Below are 18,543 nucleotides of genomic sequence, written 5' to 3' on the forward strand. Positions count from 1 at the left end.
ACGCTTACAGAAATCTACCCAAATGTATTATTGTCCTATTCGGGGTTTGCATTTGCTAAGTGAACATTCTTTGATGTATATTTAAGTGACAAGTAAAGCAAAATATCGTGCTTAACTTATTTTATTTATTTTATACTTTAATGTGTTATAGTCAAAGAATTTACACATAAAGGAGAAAAGAAACCAAAAAGATTTCTACTATACATATGTCTCCCACACATCTTGCTTAACAATATCTGTCAGTACAAGTAACTGGAAGTTTGCGATGAATGCACTGTAATTTTCCATAGCATGTACTTCTCTGTTAAAAAAAACATAATTAAAAGATATCAAATCCTGTTTACCTTGAGTACGTATTACTGCAGACCGTCAGAGAGACTTGTGCGATTTAATATTACAGCAGTGTATGTTATTTCAATATGTGCAGTGTGCACTCTCAGGGATATGAGAAAGCCCTACTGTGATCTAATGTTGTTTTTTTATAGACAAAATAATACAAACTCGTATACATAATGAACATTTTAAATCTTCATAGTGTTAGCAAGAATTATATGCAGTACCCTTTGGGAACACCACACACAATTACGACTACAAGTTACAGTACAAATTCACCTTTGGTACAAGCCTGTACTACACAGTAAAGTGGTAGCAATGGCTGAGCAGCCAGACTTATCTCAAGAGCAAGTGAGCAGTATCAATAGTTACACAAAGGACAGCAATTACTATGATTCAAACAAACACAGACTCAAGGTTTCTGAGTAAAAGAATATACATTTATTTACACATCAGTTGTATAACATTTCACTAAAGTAAAGCATTGAAAAATCACACTCTTAATACACCACACCACTCCCAATAGATTTTGGACAAGTTGAGCTCAACAAATGAAGTGTGAGCAAAATGGCACTCCAATAATTTAAAAGGGAGGGACAGACAAAGTTAGGCAGACATTGATCAGTACCAACAGGTAAGTAAGCAGGGCAATCTAGAAAGAGGAACTACAGTGAGGGAATCAAATCAAAAAGGCTTAGGGCCAAAGTCAATAGGACAAAAGTCTTTTGCTCAAGATCACACAGTTCAGGGTAGTTTGCAGTTAAGTCTTTGCCAAGAGTTCCGGACAGAGTTGGTCGGCAGAAAAGTTAGTTTAAAGAGTAGAGAAGGACAAGCCCTCGGATTGGAGAAAGGTTTCACACACCTTCACCGCGGCTAGACGAAACGAACAACCGGATTCGAACAGTACCTCAAAATGGAGAAGCAGCTGTAGCTGAGGTGGACGTTCCTGGCAGGTCCTGCAGGCTCACGGTTCCTGAAGCAACTGTCAGACTGACATGAAGTAGGAAGACTGGAGGGTCCTGCACTGCCCAGGGAAGAAACCAACAGCAGAGCAAAGCAACAAATAAAAGGTGTGCTCCTTAAAACCCAAGCAGGGTCCGACCTTCCTGGTTATCCGGTTCACTGTAGCTCTGCACAGCACATTCGACCAGAGGAGGGAGTCCAGGCTTGGAGTTTGGGTGAACTGGTTGGTCACACCAGCTCAAGGGGGGAAGATTCCTTGAAGATCTTCCCTGTCATTGGAGAATGAAGATTCAGACCTGCATCAGGGCTTCACCAGGTGGCTCAGTCGTTGCAGGGGTCCTTATCTGTCAGCTCCTCTTCGGTTCTTTTGTTACAGTGGCGACTCTGCCTTTCCAGACCGAGAGACCTGCTTTTTATACAGTTTTCCCCCATTCACACAGCCTGGCTGTCAATCACACAGCAGGGTGGCAGTCCCGCTGGTCAGATTAGAGTGCGACATGGGTCTCCAAGGAGACCCTGTGCAGGGAGTCCTAAACCACTCTCTCACATCATGTCCCCCCCAGACATACAGGTGCCTAAGGAGGGCTTCTGTGTAGAAGGCCACGAAAAGACGGTGAACAAAGGAACCAAACCTGGTTTGGCATGCAGAGAAAAACACGAGAAAGACTTTTACAAAAAGAAATGGTGACTAAACACAAGCAGAACCGTATAAAAACGTATATGGTCTAGCGGGTTTAAGTTCAAGGCTACCAAGATAGCCTAAAACAATACCAGGCTTATTTAAAATAACCGTGGCAGGAAAAATAGGGTAGTTACCACTGTCACCAGCCAAGTCTTAGTGAAAAGGGAGCGAAACAATGCTCCAAGAGATACAGACAAAAAGGGATAGGTATTAACCCTTTCCATTACTCTATGTAAAATAGTTTGTACTGGGTCTTTGTATTTAAAGAGACTAATAAAGTCAATGGAAACTTTACATGTTCTGTGAGACAGTAGTCAGTCCCAGAAAATGGAGTCTGAGTTGGGAAGTCTAAAAGACTTGTCACTGCACTGAAGACTGTGTCACTGCACTGAAGGTGCTGTGTAACACGCAGTGAAAAGATGATGCCTGTGGAGGTGAGGCTCCACAGTCTATGAACACAAGAACATGTTAAACACACACAGCAAAACACATGTAAGAGTGGGAAATAAGGCTCACACTCTTACCAGGTGAAAAAATAAATCCTAGAAATGCAGCAAAGCTGCTGAGGAACTCAGTAGCTAAGGGAAATTAGCCATTCTGGAGAATTCTCCCTAACACATAGCAGAATGTGTGCAGTATGTGACAGGCCAAATATAGTTTTCTCTAGTTAGACTGCAAAAGTGGAAAATGAGTCTGAAAACAAACACATTGATATTTTGAAAAACATCAACCTCCCCTTTAGGGATGGGGATTAACTGTGGGAGTGAATGGAGTTTAAACAAAGTGTTTGGTTTCACTCCGTCACCCAGTATGATTGACAGATCCAGATCATTTCAACTTAATGACAACTGGTATCAAAATGACTATATGAATATTATGGGGTTGTATTTTTGTAGACATGTTTGCTCCTGCTTTTTGGTTGTGAATACAATTTGTAGATGTGGATGCTGGTGTGAAGTGCATGTGTGCCTCTTAACATTCTAGATTGTGTTTCTAAGTATTAATTCGGTATGCTTGAGCATTTTACTCTATATATTTATATAACAGCTTTAGGCTAAGGTAGTGCCAGTATTCTCTCTTTCCTGTGTGTACAATTGTACCCATTAAATCCAAGAGAGGCACCCTCGGAAGTGTGTGAGACGAATCGTGAGGGGTGCACTTGCAATGCCCTGGCAGCCACCTGGCTGGCTCACGTGGTGCATCTATGTGGATTACAGTGAGACACTGGCATCCATTTTAGGATTATGTCCAGCATTTGACAGTGTCTGACTGGGCTACATTTTGAAGTATTATTTGGCCAGGTACACCCCCACATCTGAAAGGGCATGGCATCTGTTGGTCCTAGTCCAGTGTCCTATTGTTTACAGTGCATTAAGATGATTGTATCCCCATTCTCTGCCATGCTGAGAAAAGCAAGCAAACCCCTTAGAAGCCACACATCCCCCCCATGAGATCCATGGAGGGGCACCGATAAGAAATGACCCAGTATTAGAGATTGTTTCTTTGAGAAAGTTAAGCCAGTTCTCCCCTAGACTAGCCCATGAATGTTCCTTAAGAGAACGGGTCTCTTCATTTTTGCTATCACAGCTTTTTTCAGAGTTCTTGGTCTATGACCCACAGTTTTCTTTGGAAGTGTAATTCACCTGGAGAAAGGGACAGACAGAGGAGACCTTTACCCATCGAAATATGATTATTTGTCAGGGACCTGCAGACTTCCTTCCCAGTCTGTGTTTGCAAGCCAGCCCTGGAACACATGGTGCTTTGGGTAGGAAAGGGGAAGAAACACCACTCTCATTAAGGACACGTGTCTAGCTTTCTACATCCACACGTGTCCTGGTGCACCCTGTTCCAACATTATAGCTTATTTTGCACTTAATAACAACGTTCCGGTGCTGTGGTTGGGCCCAGAGTAAAAGGAAATGCACAACTAGCTGCATCACCATCAAGATTTATTTATTTATTTGGCACTCTTAACTTCCAGCTCACCCAAATGATCTGCAGCACTCTCTCTCAAGACTCTGTGCCACAAGAGATGCCCTTATGTTGGTCCCAGAAGATACCTCCAAGTTAAACCAAGCTATCGCAAGTCTTTGTTGGTCTTCTGGAACCTTAACAAAACATTGGTATACTAACCAGCTACAAGAACTTGCTAGAGAGAAATTGTGTGTTTTCCTGCCATGCACATTAAGACTGTGAGTATTAACATACATCGAAATACCCTGGGAAACTCCACACAATTTGAACATTTACGGTCTATAAGTCTCTGGAGCCTGGCCATGACTGACCCAATATGCCATGCCACGACCACCCACCTTCCCCAGAGCCCTGCTCAACTCACTGGGCCATCCCACTAATGTCCCGATTCTCAGGAACTATTGACTCTGGATTTCTCCTAAGCATCACTGATTCTCATACAGCATTGGGAAATGTACCTCTTGCATATTGCAGCCATTCACCTTATTCGGACTGTCTACAGTGACTTTCCACTCTCATATAATTTGTTTTTATGTTTATTCTCTGGAAAATAAATCCATTGGTCAACAGTGGGGATCACTTGGTACAAAGGGGGTGATAATGTATCCATGGATCCCGGGGATAAATCGTGATTATATGTCCCCAGGCAGAGGATTGTTGCCATTTTACACATCCTCGCAGGGTTTATTTTCTGCTGAATTTCTAATGTTTGATTTTACTGATGTTAATAAAGGTTCCATGTCGTTTTACCAACAGGAATTACTTTTAAGTAATTTACTTCAAAGTAATTCCTTTGAAACAACTCATCACATTTTTATTTTTATTTTGGGAGGTTCCTCCTGGAAGCCCCCCTTTCCCTATACTAGTAACCCTGCCCCAAGCCTTTCCCAATACCTTCAGCCCCTTACCCCATCCCCATGTAATGCAATTCGTTTTTCGAAGGAAGTACTTCAAAGTAAATTACTTCAAAGTAATTCCTGTTGGTAAAACAATGGAATACAGTTACTCAATGCCTTACTTGAATCTATATATGGAATGTATGAAGAATAAACGTAGCTCGAAAGCTTTGTAGCACTTTATAAAAAGAAAATACCAATGAGGTTGCCACTAGGGTGCAGGCGTATCAGAGTAGCTAGGATGTGTAGAGGAGCAGGTGAGGTGGCGAATTCCAGAGAGGGAGAAGCGATTGGAGAGTTGTTCTTTGAAAAGTAGGGTGTTCAGGTCCTTCATGAAGTGTAGGAGGGAGGGCTTAACCCCTTTACCTGTGTTGATGACATTTTCCAGGAACAGGGTGCATAGCAGGAACAGTACTGTGTTCTGTTTTTCGCTCCTGTGGTGCTTTTCTCCCAACATGTCAATGTTGTAGCTTCTGGTGGTACATTCGCCACCAAACATGGTAGGTTTGTTAGACAAGTGGTGTGCTGTTTTATATGTGACTGATTTGTAGGTGATACAGACAGTCATAAACATGAGTCATCCTTAAGGGGTGGCCAATAGAGCTACCTGAAGATCGGCTGACATGGTTGTATTTTCTTAGGCTTGTGATGATGCGTGCATCATTGTGTTGGATAAATATCAAAGAGGCCAAGTGGCATTTGGGACTCCTGCAGGTAGGATGTTGCTAATGCCCAGGTGGGAGATAACCAGGTTTTGGGCAGCTGTTCTGAAACTTGGGGCAGGGAAGAACACCTTGCCTTCGCACAGAAGCATAAGCTGGTACCATGCTGCTTAGGTCTTTTTGTTAATGTTTGTTTTGAATGAGACATCATAGTAAACAGTAAAGCTGACATATTTTGCACTATGTCAGAGATGAAGCATAAATCCATTGTGGATGATGTCAGTCAGTGGATTCTGGTCTTGGGCAGGCTTAGTAGGTGTTCCTAGGAGATTGGTCCTTGCAGGCTTAACTTCAGGTAGATGTTTGACATATGAGATTGGATGATGGACAGACAGTGCTTGAGTTGATGAATGTTGTTGATGAAATTGATTTTTAGGTAAAGCTGTGTGCCATAAGTATATTGGTCTACCTTGTTTTTAGTGTTGGTGAGCGGTTCCCCCAGAGGTTTCATGTAGTGGTTGAAGATGACAGGTGACGGATTGGAGCCTTATGAAGTCTGCAGACTACTGGGTAGCTCTGGTAGCGTCTGAGGCCCATCTAGGTGAGTTGTTCGCTGTTTGAGAGGTATGAGGGAGCCACCAAAGGACTGATCCAACAAAGCTCATGCATGAGATGAGAATGTTAACGAGGACTACATAGCCAGCTGTATTGATGCCGGCAGCAGAGAAGTCAAGGATTGCTTCATCTTTGAGGACCTTCACAATGGAGGAGAGCAGAATGCCATATTTGTAATTAGTGGGTTTGAGGGCTGCAAGAGTTTTGGTCAGGTCTTCTGGAGTAATTATCCTGAATGCTGTTCACCTTGATATGTTGCATATGGCGTCTTTGGAGCTGTCAATCTTGTATCTGAGGAAGCTTGTCATGATAATATATTTGTTAGTCTATTGCAGGACCTGGCATCAGGTTGAGGCAAAGCTTCACAGTTTGGAAGATCTTATTGGATGCTTCCATGATAGTTGTTGTGTAGTAGTTTGCTTTGGATGTATTTATTTATTTTATTGTTCATTTGTAACGCGCTTAAAACCAGTGGTTTCTAAGCGTGGGCTCAGTATTCGAACCTGTGTTGCACTGCACTGTCCAAGACAAACGCATTGTCTCTGTGCTATCCTTCCTCCCCTGGATGTGTTGATGTATTGAGTGCTGACTGGAGCGTTCTCAGGGTGATGAGTTGTCCTGTCATGTCTGCCTGAGGGGTCACGTTATGCCATGCTATGCTGGTAAACCTCTCCTGAAATGGAGTGGGTGGCAGTGCAGGCTGTTTCCTGCTGTTCGTGCCGGGATGCCAGTGGCACCTGTACTTTGGAGTCCTCTGAAGTCCTAGCGTCTTTTTGTGTAACGGCCGGGCTGAATCCTGATAATGAAAGCTTTGACCAGCCCAAATTAACTACGCTAGAGGGAGAAGAGGTTGGGTTATTGTATCAGCTACTGTATTTGCTGAGTGAAAGTTGGTTGGTCGAGGACCTTCTGGTTACGGCTTTAGCGGATACCAGTTGCTGGATGTTTTGAAGCTGCCTGCCTGCCCTCTATAGAAGAAGGGACAAAGGTGTATATGACTGTATGTGGCTGGCTTGTTTCAATTGGCCCGAGTGGATATCCTCACCAACAATTAGCACAACGCGCCAAAAAAGGAGTTAAAAATTAAAGTAGCTAGTGAGTTGGAAAAGCTTTGTGTTCATTTTGGAGCTTTTGGCCTACAAGAGGGGGGAAGGTAGCAGTTTAAATAGCCTTTGGATTGAATTCTGCTGGAATAGCCCATAGAGACCAGACAAGACCTGTAATGAGCTGGCTCTAGACTGGCCCCGGAAGGGGTTTATTTCTCGCTGGGAGTTGGGCAGCATATAACACTCAGTATTGACATGACGGGCAATGTGTACGACTGAGGCAACCTTGACAATTAGCCAGGTGCTCTCCCTGTTTTTGCCTTGTCCTGTTTTGTCCCCCATTGCACCCCGTTTTACGTGACTGAAACCACGTGACTCAAGTCACTCTACGCCATATTATAGATGGGGCAGAGTGTCGGACTAAGGTAGACCTGTAAACTGGTCGGGTGTTCACTCCTATATAGTATATAACTGTAGCTGCCCCTATTTTGGCCATTAATTGCCCCTATTATTTTCAGGATGGGGATGTGCAATAACGCAATTATGTAGGTGATGTTGCAAAGGAGATAATTGTGATTATTTGCCAACCGAATCACCTAATTGTATTGGTTTACGCTTTGAACCTTTAAACTCTTATCACGGAGGAGTATACCACTGGCAGTATACACGCAGTAGGTCAGGTGATATCTGATAAATAATTACTATTGTCCTATTACTTTTTCACAGTTCTATATACAGCCTGGTTGTAGCTGCTATTACTACTGCACTTTTTGATCCGTGAAGTACTTGGGCTTTCGGTCTTGGGGGACCCTTGTATAACATTGTATAACCTTGCACAACATTTGATTGTTTTACCCTTTCTTTTTTATGTATAAACTCTGACTGGAGCAGCCATTGTGTATGCAACCGTTGTTACTAATTATAATTTACATATTTCAACGGCACTGTATTTTATCATAACATAAACAGCGTTTTCTTTTTTTAAGTATATTAGCGGAGCTGTGCTTTTTAACTTAGCTAAAAACTATCACATTGGATTAGAACAACTTAATAACTGGCACCTGGTCCTGTAGAGGTCTAGTCATGGGTAAAAGGAAGGCCACTACAATTTTTTAATTAGCAAAATATATTAGCGACACAAAAGACCATTAAACAACAGCATTTTAAAAATAAAAATATAAATCAGACAGGCAATTGTACTATTGCAATTGCTATTCCCTTAATTCGTTTAGGTGATGATCTAAACATAATACAGGATCCCCCAGGCCCGGATACTGGTCTAGTGCAAAGTTTCTTTCCACTGTTCACAGACTTATATGGTAAGGTACTACCATATAAGTCTGTGAACGGTGGAAAGAAACTTCCAGCGGTTGGTGATGACTTTCTTACATCGATCCCCCACTCAATGTGTGGATGATGCATGTCCCTGGGATATTGTCGATAATAGTAAGCCCTCCACTCTTCTTCCATTCTGGTCCTCATGTTGGATTCTGTAACCTGTGGGGATGAGGGCTTCCTGGAGGTAGGAGTGAACCTTGTCTGCATGATAACGAGTGCATCTAGTTTGTGAGTGGTGAGGAAGTCCACTGCCTGCTGCATGTAGTAATGTGGAATGAGCATTGATGGGCACGAGGTTCCATGAGCATTTTGGAAGTGCAATGAGGGAGGTTATTAGTGGGATGTGGATAGGGTTCTGCGGTTTGGAAGTGTTTGGGAACGGGATATGGGCTGGGTGTTTGCATGTGGCTGAGAGTGGGGATGGGAAGGGGTGAGCGGGGTGTGATGCAAATGCTGCTGACTGGCATGCACATGGAATGTGTAGAGCAGGGGCGCAGGCCCTCTCCAGACCCTAACATTTCTTCATCTGCCTGCACTTCTCTTAAGAAGGGAAATAAAGGGGATAGTGGGATTAGAAAAAAATAATTCCAAAAGTTGACACCAAAAGATTAGCAGTGATTACCATGTCAGTGGGGCAAAAGTCACGTGACCAAGATCAATTTTCACAATCTGATCAAGTGCAATATAAAAGCGGTTGGAAGGCAGTCAAAGAAAGGAAAGAAAGTTTTGAGGCTGATAAAAAGGGCACCGGAAAAGGCTCCAAAGAGTATCATTGATGGTGAGTAGGGCAGAGGTCATATGACCTAGATCCACAGGCACCAGCTAACCAGCTCGGCAACTACTTTGACTGACCATGAGTTATTGCTTTTAATATTGCTATTAGAAGACGTGCCTGTAGTCCTACTGCTGCTGTATCCCCAATCCCCAGAGTTCCGCCGAGGCAGTTTCCTTTCCACCAGCAATACCGATAACATCTACTGGTTCCATCATTCGACTTCTAACAATAGACAGAATCGTGTTTCTTGGCAGTTTATTGAGTTATATTCATTTTCATCAATAACAGAGGACCCTTTTGGAATACATGTCTTGATCCACATGATATAGAAAGAACATGTGTATCCAGACATCTAGAATAGGTGAGTTCTTATCTGAAAAGACCATTTTAGGTTGGTCTGGGGGGAGTAAAGAGGACCTTTAGAAAGGTAATGAATATGACAGCTTGAAGATCTGAGAAGAACTCAGATAACCACAATTACTACAACACGTTTTCTGTTTATTTTGTTCTAAGTGTCCTTAGCACAGAAATATAAAGCAAAGGTAGTATTAATATGCCTGTCTAAATATTGTTTTTCATATGTTTCATGTGGTACAATATCCCAATATTTTCAAAATGGTCGTAAATATACATTTCTATATAGCTCTATCTATTATGGAACAAGAGTCGATTAAGATTGTGCATATAATGCTTGATGTCAAGCATTATTAATGTATTGTTTTATATGGAATTCTATACAGTAACTACAATCTGACATGACTGCAAGAACAGAATTAAAATTAAAAACATACCATTTGTTTTCTTTTTCAGGTACGTGTTATTCTACTGAATTGGTGTGCTTGGTTTTTAAGGATGCGAAAACCAGGAGAGGACAAAAGGCCTTCTCCTTGTAAATACCAATATCACAAATATTGTTCAAGCATCAGCAGTATTGAAATGAGTACGCTACCTGGACACTCAGCCACCAATGGGAATATGGTCTGTTGTGGATATCACACCATGGAAAACCCATGTTGTCGAGCAAAGGTTGATTCTGGAGTTCACTGCAGCAGAAGAACATGCCCCTCGGTTGAAGACACTGAACAGGTTCAGAAGAACATTATCAAGGGAAGTATTCCAGAGATGGTCAAGATCCTCGAAGAAGTTCAGTACATTGCTAGGCGCTTTAGAGAGCAAGATGAGGGACAGGAAATCTGCAGTGAATGGAAATTTGCAGCTGCTGTCATTGACCGTCTATGTCTTGTTGCATTTTCTCTTTTTGCAATCATCTGTACGATCACAGTTCTAATGTCGGCTCCAAATTTTATAGAAGCGGTTTCAAAAGATTTTACATAATCAGTTCACTTGTGTGACCTATTACAACAACAACCCAATATTCAAATTTCTAAGTGATAACTGTATATGCTTATTTGTTAAATAATGCAATTTAATCTATGGCATATGTAGAAACCTGATCAGCTGAACACATTTTTAGTTTTCAATTTCCAATAAGGCTGGGAACCGTTTACTTATGAGGGTGAAATGTGTCCTTTGTTTTACATTTTTCATTCAGTGGCTTAAACTTGTAATGATTGCCATCAATAAGGACATCATTTACACGGTTTGCATGTAAACCCTGGTGTACATGTAGCAAATCAACACCATGTTTACTTGATGCAAAGTATATTTTAGGATTTGCTGAGCTGAAGCCATCATCCTTAATATACCCTACAGGACATGATATTGAGTCGCCTTGACTACCTTGTATTTTACTTGTACAGTATAATTTTTCCATGTGGCAAATGAAAATCCTTGTCTGTACTTTGTTTATGTACAGAATAATATCCATAGGGAAATAAACCACAACAGTGTTAGCTTTTATTTGTCCTGTATTATTGCAAACTATTCACCAGATTGTTTATACAGTGCGTTCTTTGTCAAACAGGTGACGGGGGTGAAAGGAAGGCTCATTAGAAGTACCACTAAAGGGCTTTGAAGATAGGACCATGATCTGAAATGCACCAGACATATATGGTTCTGTCCACTCAGGTGCTCATTATTGATGAGCCCTCAAAGTCGTAGAACGGACAACCTACACATATGCAATCAAGGACCATTCCCTGCAGGTTAGTGTCAATTCCAATTCGGGATGTTATACATTCCGAATCCACGTGGTTTCTGAGTTACCGCACCGTTTGCCGCCCTGGACAAGAAATGGGCAGTTATGGCCTCCACCATGTATGTGCATGGCGACCGTCTTTGCAATGAATCCCTATCGGTTCTGTTGGCTTTTGTCTGTTGTGAAAGTTAGGTCGTGATAGGTCGTGATAATCCATAGGGGTTTAAAAGTCCCTGGCTGCTTCAAAGATAGATGTGGCCAGAGATGCTGTTGGTTTCTCCTCACTGAAAAAGGAAATACATTGAGGGTGTTTTCTACTTAATTCTGCCCCATCAGGGGAATTCAGGTACAAATGGCATGGGTCAGAAAAAAACGCAGAGAGCTCTTCTCGTGGTGTTTTCTCCAATGCATGTCTTGTGTAATTCCCCCTCAGAATGAGTCCTTAAGGGGAACACTAATTATTTAACAAGCCTGCAGACGCGTGCAACGTGCAGGTTCTGTAGTCAGACACATTCACCACACAACCAGAAGTAGCCCACATGAAATGATCACGGACTACTGAATTGTGCCTGTTGATTGAATATTAGAATGCTGCCAATGGCGACACGCTGACATTTGGGGTGTAGCTGAATTCAGAAAGACGGATCATAGAAAGGCCGGACATGAGTAGAAATTGAGAATATTTAGTTGCTTGTTTGAAATAATTACAACGTTAAAAGTTACTTTAGGCTTCACGGGATTGTGACCCGGATATTTAGTAAGCCTTTGGACATATAAATACACTGGCACAGCATATTGAAGCTTAAATAGAATTCCCTGATTTGGGAGGCTAGACTTGCATTACCACACAGAAAACTAGAGAGGGTATGACATTCGGAAAATGGTCTGACCCAGCCCTAACTGTCCATCCCTTTTGTGAATCTCTCCAAGAGCAATTCAGTAAATCAGTCCTTTTGAGGCTGAAATTGCAAAAGGACATCTGGCACTCGCAGTATATTGGCCAATCCGGGCCACCCTAGCCCATCAACAGCAAAGCCACTAGATTATGTTTGTCATATGTCAGATATGGCATAAAATGCCCCAACAATTCAATCGTATGCCTGGCATAATCACCATATGTTAAGGTAGTATCCAACATGTGCAGGGGCTGCCATCCCATATCATCTGTACCCTCAAATGCCCCAATATTGTGCTAGTAATTCGAGTACGTTGTGAGTCACATAAGTGCACTACTTTCATGTCGTTTTCTGCTGCAAAATGCTTAACAGAATCTTCAGTACAAGCCGAAAATCACTGCATTTAAACCTTTTTTTCATGAGTCAGAATTGTATGTATCGGTTTTTGTGTTATTGGGCCTCATTCCGAGGTTGGCGGTAAGGGTTTAATGGCGCCGGTAAGAGGTCCTTTAGCGGGTCCCGCTAAGGGCAGCTGGTTTTACCAGGCGCCCTTAGTGGGAGAAGCTAAAGGACCAGGGAGCTAACAACGGTCCCGTTGTTAATGGGCCTATTGTTAGCTCCCTTTCCATTCCCATTGAGCCCTATGGGGCTTGATTGGGAATGGGGATGGGTTCCCTGAATGGGGAAATACCGGGTCCTTCAAGGTTGGAATGGCCCGGTATTTCTCCATTCAGGGAACCAGGCCCCGGTATGTGGTATGGGGGTAGGTATGGCGCTAATAGCACCATGTTTACCTCCATACTCGTAATGACCCCCATTGTCCACAGACATGACGTACACCCACCAGCCAATCGGTGTCCTGTCCGCAGAACGAACAGGGAACTGTCAATCATGACAGATTGTACCCAATTCGTAGCACTCTAATAGTAGTATTACCCAGTTGCATGGGACTTTATGAACTCGAAAACATGATCTGCTGAGTTAGTCTTATTGGGATTTGAACCTTTGACATGTAGGCTAGCATCCCAACCCTTAGCAAATGGGTTATCTACTCAGATCACAAAATAAATCAATATTTTTTACCCCAGTAATCCAGAGGGAGAAACATATCTCCTTATTACCTACCCACCTCTCAACTACGCTGCACTGTGTGTATGTTTTTCATGATTTCACTTTTATTATTTCGCCTTTCTGTATGGTTACTAGGTAGCAGCCCCAACCTAAAAGTAGTTTGATGCTATATTTATTGAATTGTAATCAAGAGGAAGAGGGCTGCTTTCAGATGTACAGACAGGAAGGGGTAGGGTGGTGCACAGCACACGGAGGTACTAACATCACCTCTAAATTGTTCTTCATGCAGGGTTTAGGAGATGCAGAAAACCCCATATGTGAGCAACTGGAAACCAATTGATATATATATATATATATATATATATATATATATATATATATATATATATATATATATATATATATATATATATTACTGGGCATGTTGTAGCGGCCCAGTAGTTATGGTTAAGTTGCTCATCTCATAGGAAGAGCACTTTTTGGGTGGCTTATAACTTTGCTCCCTCTGGACGAATCCTCACCAAACTTTTCAAAAAAAGTATATGGCGAGGCTCTGAATTATTTTGCAAAGTTTGGTGTGGGGGGCAAAGTTATAGGGGGGTCCCAAAAATTATTTTTTTCTCATAGACTGAATGGAGAAAAAAGTTGCTCACGCCTTCAGTCGAAACCGCTGGACGGATTCTCACCAAATTTGCGGCAGGAACAGAGGCTTGGTCTTGAAATCGTGCTTTTGTAAATTTGGTGGAATTCCATCCAGTAGTTATTTTTAAAAAAATGACAAAGAAGTAGGTCCACAATAATTAGTGATATCTGTGTCCGGTCCACGGACACAGTTCCCTGTTCGCTCTGGGACAGGACACCGATTGGCTGGTGGGTGTACGTCATGTCCGTGGACAGGCCACATGTTCGCTGGTTGGTTGGAGTGAAGCATGAGGTGCGTCACATTTTCCTGATGCGTCCGCCATGTTGGATCCGCGAACATCCGCGGACAGCGCAGCATGGAACACAGCAGTAATCCAATTTTGGGGAGTGTGTTGATGTGGAAGACTGGCTGGAGAGGGTGGTGGAGCAAGAGATGGGTCAAATGCTGTATTTGTTTAGGTTGGAAAAGGCCGTGATGTGATTGCGGTGTCCGCGGTCACCGCTCTGTCCGCAGACTTACCAACCATTGACTGCATTACTGGGTATTTTATTATGCTCTGATTTATTGGCTTGAAGTAATGTATTTGTATGTCAAGTGAAGTGGATAGGGTTTGAGGTGGTTGTGTTATGTTTTTGGGTTGTGGTCAGTTGGCAGGTGTTTTCTTGCATGGGTGTGTACCCAATACTCTAGGCCCTGGCCACAACCACCGCAGCATAACACACCCATGCAAGCAAACATTTTGACTGAGATATGGGGGCTGCATAGGGGATATGTTTTCCAAAGTTTGTGTACTGGTTGCCAGTGGTGTTATAGTATTTATAGGACAGTGCACATGGTGTGTGGTAGTTGGTTTGTTGAATTGTGTTCAGAATGTTGGTATCTAAGACTGTAGGCAATTTGGGTTGTAGTTAGTGGTCAGGTGTTCGCTTGCAGTGGTTGTGACTCCAATTATTGTATACTTACTGTTTGCTTTGTTGAGGTTGTATGTAATTTTTTCATGGTATGGGAAATTGGAGAAGTCATTGGGCCTCATTATGAGTCCGGCGGTAGCCGTGCCGGAAAAACCGGCAGGCTACCGCCAGACCCATGTTACCATTCCGCCTGCATGATTCCTGGAATCACTGGGGCATTATGACCCGGGAATTCCAGAGGCGGAATTCTGTAAGTCCTCATTCCCATGGAGTGCCATAGGACTCCATGGGGATGGGGACCATGGAAACACTGGGTCCGTCTATGACAGAGCCAGTGTTTCCATGTCCGTTTGCAGGTGGGTGCTGTAAATCCCGTCAGGTCAGACTGTTACGCTCACCTGACTCCCACGGAGGTGCTGGCCTGGTTCGCGCTGCTGTGACCTCTTCTAAGGTTATGCGCAGGGTTCGGAAGACGGACTGGACCGGGCCCCCAAATCTGGCTTGTCTGGCTCGCAGAAGTATCCTTCTGTAGGTGAAAATAGGGGATTAACTGTCTGTGGGGTAATGCAATCGGCCTCCCACTTTCCCCTCTCACCCTCCTTGAAACCCTTCTGTGATTTCTCGTAGCGTCTCACCTTAGGGTCTGGAAGGACGAGCTCTCCATCCTGCTTCTGATCCAGGGGCGCGTTGGTATCCAGTTACTTCACTGGATTTTCGGATTGGTGAGAACCAAACTTGCTTGGCTTCCAGGTAAGTTTTTTGATAAGAGGTTCCCCTTGTGTCCATGCATTAATGTACTAATGCTAGTGTCTTTTTCCCCGTACGGAATGCCGGGGAACAGGCACCGACCCGAGATGAGAGGTGAAATCCTTGTAGAAATCAGGTAAGTCTTTAATGAGCGTTTTTTGGTAATGTCTTTTCATTCGCTCATTAACGCTGATGTCTCTTTTTCCCCTTAGGGGCCGGGGTCCGGAAATGCCTGGATGCGGCGCGGACCCGAAATGAAGAGGGAATGAATCAACAGGTAAGTCTTAACATGGAGATTTAGCTTTCCTTATTCCCTTCTATCTCTCACCTTTTGTTCTGGTCTTTTTCTCCCTAGGCGCTGGGGCGTGACTGCTAATCCGGAAGATCGCTGCTGAACATGGAGGCGCCCTGTAAAGGTGAGTGGAATGCGGCGCTGCAGCGATCGACGCGATGAGCTTTTAAATTAAAGTCTTCCTTTTCAGGATTGTCGGCGAGAAGTCTCCGGGATGTGGATTTAGCAGGTAAGGACTTTTCCTTCTTCTGTTCTCTTCTTCTCTTCCTTTGCAGGTGATCCAGGATGCTGGCAGGTGTGGCAGAAGTCAGGATGCAGGAGCAGACACGGTGAGCGTCCAGCTGCTAGATGCAGAACAACGCGAAGCACGTGTGGCTGTTCGGGTGGGGTTTAAATAGCCTTGGAAGAAGTTCCAGGTATGTATCCTTCCTCCAATCAGGTATGTATCCTTCCCCGACCACGCCCGGATGGTAAATTAGTCCCACAGATAAAGTAGTTCCTTTCAGGCCTCAAGGAGGTCAGGATCCTGCAGCATGGTCTGCATCAGGTATGTGCACCCAAGCATTCCCATAATGAGCCTGGCGCCTATGGCGCCAGGACTGATGTCTTTTATGAGCCTGGCTCCATAGGCGCCAGGACACTGTCCAAAGGGCCCCTATATGGGGTTGCTGGGTCCTTCCTTGGGGACTGGATGTCCGCTTTCGGGGACGCCGGGCTTGAACCGGCTCCCTGGGAGCGGGCATCATGACACAGACATGGCAGGAGTGACACCTCCCGCCTGTAGGACTCTTAATCAGCCGGTCCGGAACCAAAGGAGGCAGCGGTTTTACCGCCACCGTTTTTTCTGGACTGGCATGGTTGTAATGAGGCCCATTGTTTTTTACTCTCCGTGATAAAAGAAAAGATCACATGTAAGTTAAGGTAGTTTGTAATTAGTTATTGCATTGCATAGTAGACATTTCTGTACTTTGTCGACCCTCATAGTTAGTAATTTACAAGCACTATGCTTCAAACCAGTGTACTGTGCAATTTGCCAAGTTCCTGTGTTTGTTCGTAAAATCATTGGGTCTGTGGGGAAGAAAATCCACGCAGGATTAAAAAAAACTTTCTACGTTATGGTACAATATTTATTTGGTGGTTGATTTCAGTAGGAGGAATTGATAAGGTGTCTGGTTTTTGGTTTGGAAGTGGTGGTACTATTGTAATTAGATACCAGTTGGCGTATTCTAATTGTTTATTTCTTGTTGAATTTTAGCAGTATTCATTTATCGGTTTGGTTGTTGCAGAATTTTGGGGCAGTTAGATACCTGTTGGCGTATTCTAACTGTTTATTTCTTGTTGCATTTTAGCAGTATTCATTTATCTGTTTGGTTGTTGCAGAATTTTGGGGCAGTTAGATACCTGTTGGCGTATTCTAACTGTTGATAGTTTTGAAGTTATTGAGGGCATTTTTATACATAATTAGTGTTGAAGGGTTTCCTTAGAAAAATGTATATTGTAGTTGTCTGGTTGTAGTTAGATACCAGTTGGCGTACTCTAACTGTTTATAGTTTTTCACTGTTAGATAGCTGTTGTCTGTCTTATTCTATTAGTTTATGGATTTAAAGGTTATTGAGGACATTTTTTGCCGGTTTAATGGAATTATTTGTGCGTAAAACAAATGTCCCTGTTTGAGGTATGGGGATTTTCGGGATGAATGGCGGGCAAATGTGCATTTTACCCGCAAATAATTCCATGACCCAGGGTATTTGTCGATGTTTACACTCAGATTAGTGAATACATTTTGGTTTTAAGAATATTAAGTAAGCATTACAAGATTTGCTGGTAATCTTTGTTTTAGAGTAATGGAAATATAATTACATTTGAACCATCCACATTTCTTTTTTATGTAGGCAGTTTAGTGACCTGCAATGGCAGATACCTGTGTGGTAGATTATGCCTACTGTTGTGAAGGTTTCCTTACCAAGTGATACTTGTCCATGTGTGAATCCAGTCAGCTTTCAGTTGTTTTTGGTACCATCTGCATTATAACTCAAAAGCATTACTATTACGTATTCACTATGTGACTGTATTTGTAAGGTGGAACGATTATCAGAATTGCAAGTAGTACATAATCTGCCATGGTTTGCATTGTGTACAAGTTGCTGGAATTGAATGGATTCACAGTTTGGTATGGATACATACACGAAGCGTTCATTAGGGACTTGTTCCTGTGCCAGATGGCTGCAGAGAGTGCATGTATGTTTCCACATGTATGAAATCTGGAATGCAAGGAATATCAGCGTTTACTTTACTTGCATCAAAGTTGACTAGAAATAGTCCTTCAAGTGTACGTAGGTGTGATAGTGCTACATAGATCATGCATTATTTAAACACTGTGCTGCCAATATCTATCAATGCTTGATGTAGGATAAGACCTTGTGATTTATGAATGGTGACTGAGTATGCTAGAGATAGAGAAAATTGTTCTCTGCGTACATACATGTCTTTGAAAAGAAGTAATCGGGCTGTATAGCGTGCTATCCTTTTAACCTCTGATAGTTTGTCAAAGTAAATATTGACAAACTGGATGTTGTCATGTGGGTATGTTTGAAAGACAAC

At 42.8% G+C, this 18,543-nt stretch overlaps 1 protein-coding gene across 2 annotated transcripts in view; it reads left to right on the forward strand.

Annotated features, from left to right (window-relative positions):
- Positions 1-11,139, forward strand: part of LOC138510630 (neuronal acetylcholine receptor subunit alpha-7-like) — a 2,317,401-nt gene extending 2,306,262 nt beyond the window's left edge. For both annotated transcript variants that reach the window (XM_069626422.1, XM_069626423.1), the window contains exon 10: positions 10,095-11,139. In XM_069626422.1, the coding sequence (XP_069482523.1) occupies positions 10,095-10,619 (525 nt within the window). In that variant the 3' untranslated portion in view covers positions 10,620-11,139. The remainder of the gene's footprint in view (positions 1-10,094) is intronic.
- The last annotated feature ends 7,404 nt before the right edge of the window (positions 11,140-18,543 follow it).

The sequence above is a fragment of the Ambystoma mexicanum genome, chromosome 6p, assembly GCF_040938575.1.
Source record: "Ambystoma mexicanum isolate Mex_15411 chromosome 6p, UKY_AmexF1_1, whole genome shotgun sequence".
NCBI classification, from domain to species: domain Eukaryota; kingdom Metazoa; phylum Chordata; class Amphibia; order Caudata; family Ambystomatidae; genus Ambystoma; species Ambystoma mexicanum.